The following is a 10,754-nucleotide window of genomic DNA, read 5'->3' on the forward strand; positions in this document are numbered from 1 at the left end:
TGGCATGGAGCCCCATGAGCATGCTGTTCTCTCCCGTTCTGACCTTTCCCACCTGCAATGGCCATCCGCCCTCACCTCCCATGCTGTTACTCCCACTGTGTGCCTTCCCTTCTTACCCCGTCTGTTAGGACAGGGATCCCTTTCATGGCGTCTCTTTGATCCAGCACCCAGCACAGGGCCAGGCACAGAGGGGCTCCCAGATCCCTGTCAAATGAGGGCCTGGAAGGACACCCTGGCACTTGAAGGGATACTCTGCTGGGAGGACTTGGCGAGTCCCTCCAGGGTTGGTGACACCTTATTGAGTTCGTGTCCCCAGCACAGAGCCTGGCACTGGTCAGGTCTCAGGGCGTATTTGTGGTCTGAAGAGTGTTAAGCTGCCCGCTAGATTTACACTTGGTGAGGGAGCAGCAGCCAGGGGAGCTAGGTAGCTGGATTGACCCTTCTGGGTGGCCATGACCTCTGGGGGTCACCTTGAGAATTGAAGTGTGGCCTGGTGCCTGCAGCACAGGCCAGTTGGGCAGCCTGAGCCATGTCTGGGGCCTGCCACTTCAGGCCGTAGCCTCGCCACCCCTCGTACTAAGGCCCTCCGAGGCTCAGGAAAACCTGCATTTGGGAGCCGGGTGTCTGTGCGTCGTTTGGTGTCAGCTCCATCCAGGAAATGTCCTCGTGCGGAAGGATCAGGAAGCCGAGCCGAGGTTGAATCCACTCATCTCCCTGTGCGACCTCGGCCGCTGTTGGTCAGTTTGCTTGACCTCGTGTCCCTTTTCCAATGACAGCTGAAACGCTCACGGGAGACGGAGGTCCAGCTGAAGCCCCTTGTGGAGAAGAACAAGCGAATGAACAAGAAGAACGAGGATTTGCTGCAGAGTATCCAGAGGATGGAGGAGAAAATCAAGAACCTCACGAGGGAAAATGTGGAGGTGGTAAGTCATAGGCCACATGGGATCGACCCCGGATTCGTGTCTCTGTCTGCGATTCTCCAGCCCCGGACCTCACAGTCCACGTTTTCCCAGGCCCACTTCCCACCTGCCTCCCCCAGGAAGCCTCGGAGCAGTCAGTGCCTAGCACCTTCCCTTCTCTCCCCAGCTCTGGAGTTTATGGTGCTGTGGGCATCTGTGCCTGTGGGCAGACAGCGGTGTCCTTAGCCACACCTCCCATTCTCTCTGACACTCAGTTTTTGTTTGTTTGTTTGTTTTTTCTTTTCTTTTTTTTTTGGATAGGTTTTTGCTACAGGGCACATGTGCTTGCCAGAGAGACAGAGAGAAACAGAGAGACAGAAAGCAAGAAATCACCCCCCAGGGGGAGTGACCATGCCACAATCCCTTCTCCTCCATTATCCTCTCGGGATCTTGGGCACGCACGCACACGTGCCCAGTGTGAGTTTAAGCCACTGGGTCCGGGACGTGAACCCTGGTCTACTACATGGGAGTCCAGCGACATAGTCATTACGCTAACTGCTGGTCCCTCTGAGCCTCAGTTTCTCCACACATGAGATGGGAATTAAATATCAATATTGCTCCATTATCAGTAGTTCGAATGATGGCCTCTAAAGACCTTCTTGAAAACTGGGCTCACAGCGGAAGGTCACGTGTGAAGGCCATCACGAATATTGCTATTGCTGCCTTGCACGTGGGTTCGCTTTTGTCCCAATAAGAATGACTGGTCTTTGCGGTCTTGATAGTTGATAGTTTCGGGTTTGTTCCAAGTGGTAATCACCCTACTCTGCAGCTCTCAGACTGAAGCACTGCTTCACAGTGGGCTCAGGAGTGAGTGTGTGTAACCCTTTGCCGTGTGGGGTCCTCTCCTGCCCCACCTTCCTCTTCCAGATTTCGAGGCTCACTGCCTTGGTCTGTGCCCACCAGATGCCTGCCACCCCTTTCTCTTGGCAGTGGGCCAGCCAGCACCACCTCGGGCCAGGTTCTGCTCTGCAGTTGGCCCTGGCCACTCCTCCAGCCTGAGGACTGGGTGGCCGTGACCGTATCCATGCCCTCGCTCACCCCTCAGCCCACACTCAGTGCCAGAGGGGTTAGCCCTGCATTATTCTCCCGGTGGCTGCAGAAGGAGAAGCTGTCTGCCCAGGCATCTCTGAAGCGCCACACCTCCCTGAACGACCTCAGCCTGACGAGGGACGAGCAGGAGATCGAGTTCCTGAGGCTGCAGGTGCTGGAGCAGCAGCACGTCATCGACGACCTGTCGCTGGTATGGCGTGGCGCTGCGTCACGGGGTGTCGGGGTGGGAGCAGGCTCAGGCAGGTCAGGGAGCGCTGCTCTGGGGACTCGCCACGCTCAGCCCGATGTGTGCATTCACACTTTATTCTACTCTAAAGCGGCCTCCGCTTCATCCGAGAGAGACCGCTGGTCCTTGGGAACAGTTTCCATGGCGACTGTATTTCTCACTTCTCCCTGGTTTGCTATGGTTAAGGAGTGGCATCGTTTTTAAGAATGAGTCTTTTGGCTTTACAAGAGCGGTATGATGTCTCTCGGAGAAGTCTTTGTTTAGTTTAGCAGTTCCAGACTGTGAGGTCGAGCCTGCAAACCTGAATCCTGTAGTCAGACCAGAATTTGAGGGCTTGTCAAGGTCGTGTGTATGGTTTCCTGGACATTTTGATGGGGTGTGCATTTGTTTAAGGGGGATGGTGAGCATGCCCTGCCTACATGGGATGCCGGATTCACCCAACCCTGCAGCTCTCTGTGGAAGGAACTTCAGCACCTGCCAGGGCACCTGCAGCAAGCTTTGGTGGGCGTGTAGAAGCAGTATGCATCTGCTTGCCCAAGGCTTGAGTATGTGGTGGTTCAATTCATGGGCCTGAAAGCGTAGGAAAGCCAGTGAGCAAAAGTTTAGAAAAGGCTTGTAATTGTCAAGTTACAAGCCTTGGGGTTGTAATTGTTAAGTTTTGTTCACTTTACCTGCCTTCTCTCCGCCTCTCCAAGCCTGCCCTTCCTTTCTTCCTTCTTTCCCTCCCTCCCCTTCTTTCCTCTCTCCCCTCCCTCCCCTCCCTTCCTTCCTCCCTTTTCTCCCTCCTTGCCTCTCCTCCCTCCCTGCCTCCCTCCTTTCCTTCTCTCTCCTCCCTGCCTCCCTCCTTCCATTCTTTCCTTCCCTCTTTCACTTCACCCTTCCATGCACTGGTCCAGGTACCCATCCATTCATCTTTGCTTCATTATATATAAGGGACTTGATGCAGCTTAGGATGAAAAAACACATTTAGTAAAACGATGATACAGTCAAAATAGTAAACCTCGTCAAGACCAGGGGCGATGAAGGTAACAGCCCAAGGTGAGGAAGGGGCCGGTAAGGCTGCAGCTGAGCCCAGATCTGTCTTTGCCCAAGGGGAAGAGGGGTCACTGGCTCCATCTGGGGCAAACGCCCTCACTCCTCTGTAGGTGCCGGTTCTGCTGACAGTAGACACCAGACACCACAGTCTCTTGTCCTTCCGAGGGCAGCGCTGCAGAGTGAGTTCTAGAAACTCTGAGAAATAAGGCCTCAGCCGGCCAGGAGGGCCCTCAGGGGTTCCGTCTGCGTTCCCTACTGGGCGTCCCCACAGGCGGGGCCTGCCAGGCCTGTCGCGAGTGTGCAGCAGCACTGCTCCGACTTCCACAGCTCTCAGCCGCACACAGGACGCACTTGTGCTTTACGGGCCCGGCAAGGCTTGGCATTCTTCCATGAACGTCTGGGTCTGTTCAAGGCCTGAGTGAGTGGGGCGGCTCTGTGGCTCCCACTTCCAAGAAGCAGCCAGCACTTGGGAGGTTAGGATCTGACTGGCCAGTGCCCCGGTGGACGGGTGGGTGCAGTGGGGCTGAGAGTGGCTCCGGTTAGAGCCAGTTGCATTGGTGGGTGAAATGTGAGGCTGGAAATGCCAACAGTTGTGCTTCTTCTAGGAAAGAGAACGGCTGCTGCGCTCCAAAAGGCATCGAGGGAAAAGCCTGAAGCCACCCAAGGTGAGCTTGCCATGGCACCCTGCCCCACTGCTCTGCCACGCCCCCAGCTGCAGGGCAGGTTGGCCATGGGAGCGGGTGGGAGAGCCGTGCACAGAGCGTCCTGCAGGCAGGGACACCTGTCTCTGCGTGTCCGATGGTGGCAGGCCTGGTATTGTCATCTCTCAAAGCAACGGGAGCTATGGCCATGCGACGCGACCCAGACACGGTTCATTCATGGGGAACGTACTGGCGGACTCTGTATTTAGGCTTCTGGGTGTATTCGCTCAAAATTAAAGATGTAAATACTTAGACTTTATGAAGGACCCACAGGTTTGAGTCATACATGTAACATCCTGTCTGAGAACTTCGCATTATTTTGGAATAACGTGGCGTTCCATTCACTTGAGGGCTGGCCCTGTCGCCTGGTGGTTAAGGAGGTCAGAAACCCATATGGCTGACTGTGAGGTTTGAGTCCTGGACTTGGGGGCTTGAGAAATGTGCATGGGTGTGCGCCCCAAATCCTGACAGGGTGGAGAAATGGAGAGAAGGGATTATGGCGTGGCCACGCCCCATCGGAGGGTGCTTTCTCCCTCCCCTTCTCTCTCTATCTCTTTGTCTCTCTCTCTCTTTAGTAAGCACATGTGCCCTCTGACAACTGAACAAAAGAAGAATTCTGTTTCCTTTGGAAAATGCAGTTCTGCCTGTTCCGTAGTGACAGTGTTTGAATGATCTGGTAGGGAGGGAGAAGACCTAGGCGTGCCGACTTTCAGGTTCACATGCCCGCAGGGAAAGCCGGACTGGGGAAGAGTAAATAAAGATAGAACCAAATCAAACCAGAATAACCTAATTTCACGGAAACCTCAGAGACGTGGGCCTCCTTTCCTCTTTAGTGAGCCAGGTGCCCCACCTGGTCTGTCTCTGATAGAGACGATTACAGAGAGGTCGCTCTTGTCTCCAGGGAAAGCAGCCATGCCATTGTGATCGCAGCAGGGACACCCGTCTCGGCGTGTTCGATGGTGTCAGGGTGACAGGAGCGAGCTGTGGGGCTGCGGCACACTGGGCCCCGGTTGCTGGCTGCCAGGCAGGGTCAGTTAGCCCAGCCTGTTGAGAGGAGGGCACATCCTTGTGTACTTGTCGCCCAGGGCGCCTTAATAAAGCCCCACAACATGGTGCTGAGCACTACAGAAACCATAGTCTACAGTGCTGGAGGCCGGAAGTCGGAAATCAGGGGGCCCACCGGGCCATGCTCATCCCCTCTCCCTCCTGAACCTCCAGAGGGACCTTTCCTGTTCTCCCCAGCTTCTGGTGGTCTCCACATGCTCCTTTCTGTCCCTCGGCTTGCAGACGCACGCCTGCAGTCTCACTCCACTGTTACACGGGGCCCTCCCGGTGTGCCCGTGTCTTCACATGGCCGCCGTCGTGCAAGGACCCCCGTCGGAAGGGTAGGAGCTAACCCCTCTCCAGTATGACTCCCTGTTGGTGTGACTGATTCCCTCCGCAATGACCCTATTTCCAAGGTCACACTCTGAGCTAGCAGGGCTAGGACTTTTTTGGGGGATGAAGGGGGCATAATTCACTTTTCAACACCTTTGTGTAAAATCTAAGGGTTTTATATGTGGTGCAGATGTCTAAAATACTATGGGCCAAATAAAATATATCTGCGAGTCCGATTCGGCCCTGGGCTGCTCCCTGTGCAGCCGTTAGGTCAGGGCCCCAGCGGCAGTCTGAGCCCACCGAAGACGTGCTGTACAGGGGCCCCTGGAGGAGTAGTTGTTTACGTGACCCCATTTAGTCCTCACAGCCACCTGTGAGATTAGCGTTATTTTTCCCCCCATTTTACAGTTATAAGAAACATGTCTATATAAACTACAGAAATAACTCAGAGAAAAAATAAATAACAGGGCTGAGAGTCAAGGCCCAAACATTTACCAGTAAACCAAGTTGAACAAAGTGCATGTCTCTCTGTTCTGACATTAGAAACTCAGAGAGTGTTGGCCAGCAGGGAGCAGGGTGGTTGAGGTGCTGGACTTCCATGTGGCTGACTGCAGTTTGAGTCCTGGACCTGGCAGCTTGTTTTCTCACTCTCTCACTCTCTCTGTCTCTCTCCAGTGAGTGCACGTGCACTTTAGCAAAATAAAATAAAATAATTCTATAGAAAACCTCAGAGATGGAAAAAAAATTGAAAAAAAAAGAAAGAAACTCAGAATTGGGAACTGGTTTGGGCAGAACTTGTTTATAGTTACATATATTTTTATAGAAGTAATGGAACCACCTTGTGGGGTATCTGGGGAATAAAAAGTGGCAGCACCCACGATACCTCCACGTTGCTGCTGGAGTTGGCATTCGCTTCCTCCTCCTCCTGCTGTAACTGCAGAATATACTCCCTCACCCTTGACTTCTAGTTAACATTATTCTACAAGCATTTATCCATGTTGTGCCATCATCATAATACACACGTTTATGGCTATGTAATCTGCTGAGTAGATGGGCCATAAATTTGTTTGCCATTCTGCAGCCACTGGGTGCGTTCGCTTCCAGCCTCTCACCATTATGATTAACGCTGCAGTGAAGGTGTGTCTGCTGACACAGGCAGCTCTTCTGGGCCAGCTCTGTTTTATTCTCCAATAGTTAAACATTTCTGTCAGTGACTCTCCGATGAGTTCCCCTTTCCCCTGTTGTTAGGCTTCCTGCTTCTCTACAAATGTTACCACAGCAGACTCTTGTTGTTCAGAAAGCGCTGTCTAGGCTGTTCTCAGGGATCCTTTCCAGAAGCTGAAATGTGGATCAGAGGGTGAGGCTTTGACCAGAGAACGTGCGCCCCCTACTGCTCTACAGAGGTGTTGCATCAGTTTGCACAGCTGCCAGTAGCCTATGCCAGTGTCATTTCCACCGGGTGACTTATGCTTAAAAAGCAAAACTGTGAATTGGTCCCATTAAGTAGCTATACTGTGACATGATACACTCCCCAAAGATTTTTCTCAGGGTTGTTGGGAAACTCATTGTTCAGCCGTGACTCTAGTTTTCAAACCTGTTATTGGAACGCCTGGAATGAAAAGGGGCTCCCCTGGGGAGTTTTTCCTGACTCCTGGATGTGTTTATGGGAAGGACTTACAGAGGATGAGAACTGCACATGGCTTGCTCCATGTGCACGTACAACCTGTGAGGCAGAGGCTGTCTCTCCTGCCCACGGTGTCCTGTCTGCCTGGCACACGGCAGCTGTCCCTGAATAGCTGCTGGTTGAGTAAGTGAATCTCCTTTACCAGGAGATGCACTTGCATGGCCTCGGACCATCCCAGAAGAATGAGGCTGTGCAGTCACTGTCACACAGACTATTCAGTGCCACTAGAGGGCTGACTTTGGGAATCCGCATGGGTATTTTCCTGAGCTGCTTCAAGGTCTTTTCCGTTCCCTATTTCCTGGACCTACCAGCATCTTTTGTTTCTCAGGATTCAGAGTAGACCAGTTTTCCTCCCATGCCTTCATTTAACCCTGACATTCTTTTTATTTTGAGAGATTTTTGCTATAGGGTGCATGTGCTCACCAGAAAGACAGAGAGAGACATAGAGACAGAAAGCGAGAAATCACCCCACAGGGGGATGGCCACGCCGCAATCCCTTCTCTTCAATTCTCCTCTTGGGATCTTGGGCACGCACGCATATGCATTGGGCGTGAGTTTAAGTCACCGGGTCCGGGACTTGAACCATGGTTGACTACATGGGAGTCCAGCAGCACAGCCGTCCTGCCAACTGCTGGGTCCCAATCCTGACATTCTGTGAGTCCAACTGGAATTTTCATTTGTATCCATCAGGTTTTTTGGTTATAAGCAGGATCTCAAGCAGATTTTTTTTTTCTTTTTTCTTTTCTTTTTTGGAGAGGTATTTTTGCTACTGGGCGCACGTGCTCACCAGAAAGACAGAGAGAGACAGAGAGGCAGAAAGTGAGAAATCACCCCCCGGGGGGATGGCCATGCCACAATCCCTTCTCCTCCATTCCCCTCTCGGGATCTTGAGCACGCACGCACATGCGCCGGGAGTGAGTTCAAGCCACCGTGTCTGGGACTTGAACTGTTGTCGAGCACATGGGAGTCCAGTGACATAGCCATTGTGCTAACTGCTGGTCCCCCACGCAGGTTTTGGATTCCCCAGGATCATCTTTCAGGACTGAGCAGCGTCCCACAGGCCCCAGGCACTCAGTGGTTTCCTTCCCCCTTTAGCGATCACTCTGCCCTCTGTCCATTACTTGTCACTTGCTCTACTGCTTTGCCTGGGGCTGTGCTTAGCAGACTATGTGCTGAAGTGTGGAAGGCGCCTGAATTTCCCTGAGGTCTGACAGTGCCACCTCTGCTCTCGGCTCCTGTCTTTCAGAAGGACCCTAGCAAGCCTCCCCGGGCTCTGTGGTTACCTCTGAAGGGGAGCTCCTCTCTTTCTGCACCCTCACCCTGGTTTGCAGGAACCGGAGTGTTAGGGCAGAGCAGTGGATGCCAGTCCCGTCTCCTAGGGGATCTTTCACATGAGCGCTGTGTGACCCTGTCTCACGAGGCCTGCTCGAGAGTCTCCTTGTCAGATTCCTTCCAGGAGCGAGACTAGTGCTGAGTCTGCCTGCCCAGGGAATGTGCGGATTGAGCGTGGGCTTGCAGTAGGACCCCCATTCCGTGAGGGAGCATGGGAGGAGGGCCCTGAGCCATTCTGTGGGTCTATCCTGGGCTCAGGGTGGGGACTTGGTCCTCCAGGGGGTCTGGCATCAGGGCCTGATGCTCTGCCCCCTGCCGTGGCGCAGCGGTGGTGGTGCTGGCCGTCGGAGACCTCTGCGTAGCAAGCACAGAGCTGTGACTTGGTGGAGCTCTGAGACTATGACTGACTGAAATCCAGCCTCTGGCTCTGGAGCTGGGACACTGGGACAGCGGTGAAGACACGGGTCCTGTGTGCCCTTGCTCACTTGCCTTTCTGGAAAGTGGGTTGAGAATTTCGGCTGAGGCTGAGAAGTGGTAGTGTGGGACTCAGACCCGGTTACTCACTGTGGGACTGCGACCAGCTCTTCACGCTCTTGAAACCTCAGTCTCCTGACGCTCCAGTGAAGATCATATCCGTAAAGTGGAATGAAGCTCCTTGTTCTATGCCTGGTGCCTGGTCAGTGATCAATGAATTCGTTTCCCATTTGCCCTTCATTTCTGATCAATAGGTTTCCTTTGAAGGGCTCGTTAAGTGCACATTCTGTTCCTGCCACATGCTCTTAGATAGCCTCAGTCAATACTAGGGGAAGGTCTCAGCGCTCCTTGCAGTAATCCTCTCTGGGGGCAGGCTGGGAGGTGTTCTGGGAAACATCCATGTGTGATTGGAAGAAGAGGTGCCTCATTGGGCTATGTCAGGGCTGTGTCCCCTTCTTCCCAACGTGGCCTCAGGTCTGCTGCTGACAGGAAGCTGCTGATGCCCGAGGCCTTGCAGGTTGTCCTGGTCTGTGACCCTGGCGTCCATCCTGCTAGGGCAAGTAGGAGCTATCGTGACCTGAGCCACTTTCCCCGGAGGCCAGGCCTGCTGCCTTGTGGAGGGAAGGACCGGGGCACTGTCCACCAACCCCGAAACAGCAGCTGCCTATGCAGTGCCTTTGCCTAGTTGGAACACGCAAGCTTTTTCATCATGTGCAGATATGTCCATTTTTAGCCAAAGGTGTCTGTTTCCCTTTATGGTTCTTTGGAGTTGCCCTTGTTCCTAGACAGCCTGTCCTCGCGGCTCTGCCTTTAGCTCCAAAGCTTGTCAGGGGTGTATCAGGCCCTGTCTGTCCAGCCACATGCAGCTGCCCACACGCAGATGTTCAGCAGCAGGAGTAGTGACTGAGTGAGTGAAAGTTGCAGTCATTTCATGTCCTGCTGGTCTGTGTCCCTGTCACTCCATCCCTCCTCCACAATGGCCGTTGCGATTCATTTTATACAGCTCTGACTGAGTTAGAGAAGAAGCTGGTGGCAGGACGTAGTGCCTACCTGGCCAGGAGCATGGCGGGCCCCTCTGGGTGCTGCTCTGCGTCCCACTCATTGGGAGGCCCTTTTGGTAAAGGACTCAGGAAGATTCGGGTTCTGGAGATAGGAGACACGGTTGTGAAGATGCAGGTGCTGTGTCCTGCACTGCACCCAGGCAGCCCAGCATCAAACCGTGCACAAAGTCCACACCCGCCTGCACCCAGGGAAGCGCTCTGCTGGTTGCTAGGCAACAAGAAGTGGGTGGAGCTGGCATAGGTGGGAGCAGAGCCAGGGAGCCTGACCTGGCCCCAGACCGGCTAGGCACATTATCTGGAATAGGCAAGACCATGGGGACATCCAGGCCACATCTGAAGACTTTAGGATAGGCAGGAAGTCACTGTGGTTCTAGGTAATTTATTCAAATCCAGCAGGAAATCCTAATGCCAGAAGTGAGCATGGCAGTGAGCCTCAGTCCTTGGGAGCAGAGCCAGGCCTTGGGAGGGGCCGTGTCTGCAGGCTCCTGGGCCTCCTGCCTGGTACCAGGAGGGAACTCCAGGTTCCATGAGGAGCAGTTTGAGACAAAGAATCCAGTTTCTAAGATCATATCCCTTTCCCCAGTTAGCCAAGATTTTTTTCTATTCCTGTTGTCAAGAACTCAGTCAGCAGGGAAAGGAATTTATATAACTGAGATGTCTAAGAGGGGCTGGCTTCAGACACGGCTGGATCCAGGTGCTCACATGCTTCTGCCAGGAACCCGTCTCTCTCTCTCATCCTCTGTCAGCTCTGGTTTCCTTTCGGCTGGCTTCCTGAGCAGGCTCTCCCCATACAATGGTGGCCACCCGGCCCTAGCAGCCACAGGCTTTGGGTTTTCCCCTCTTACAACCCCCTTG

The 10,754-nt window shown here is 53.6% G+C and overlaps 1 protein-coding gene across 2 annotated transcripts in view; it reads left to right on the top strand.

Annotated features, from left to right (window-relative positions):
* The window catches only part of JAKMIP1 (janus kinase and microtubule interacting protein 1), a 133,806-nt gene that overhangs the window by 103,735 nt on the left and 19,317 nt on the right, over positions 1–10,754 (top strand). For both annotated transcript variants that reach the window (XM_006153660.2, XM_027773870.1), the window contains exons 6-8: positions 777–923; positions 2,059–2,199; positions 3,876–3,935. In XM_006153660.2, coding sequence (XP_006153722.1) covers positions 777–923; positions 2,059–2,199; positions 3,876–3,935 — 348 coding nt within the window. The remainder of the gene's footprint in view (positions 1–776; positions 924–2,058; positions 2,200–3,875; positions 3,936–10,754) is intronic.

Source organism: Tupaia chinensis, unplaced genomic scaffold (assembly GCF_000334495.1).
Source record: "Tupaia chinensis unplaced genomic scaffold, TupChi_1.0 Scaffold000384_1, whole genome shotgun sequence".
In the NCBI taxonomy this organism is placed as follows: Eukaryota; Metazoa; Chordata; class Mammalia; order Scandentia; family Tupaiidae; genus Tupaia; species Tupaia belangeri.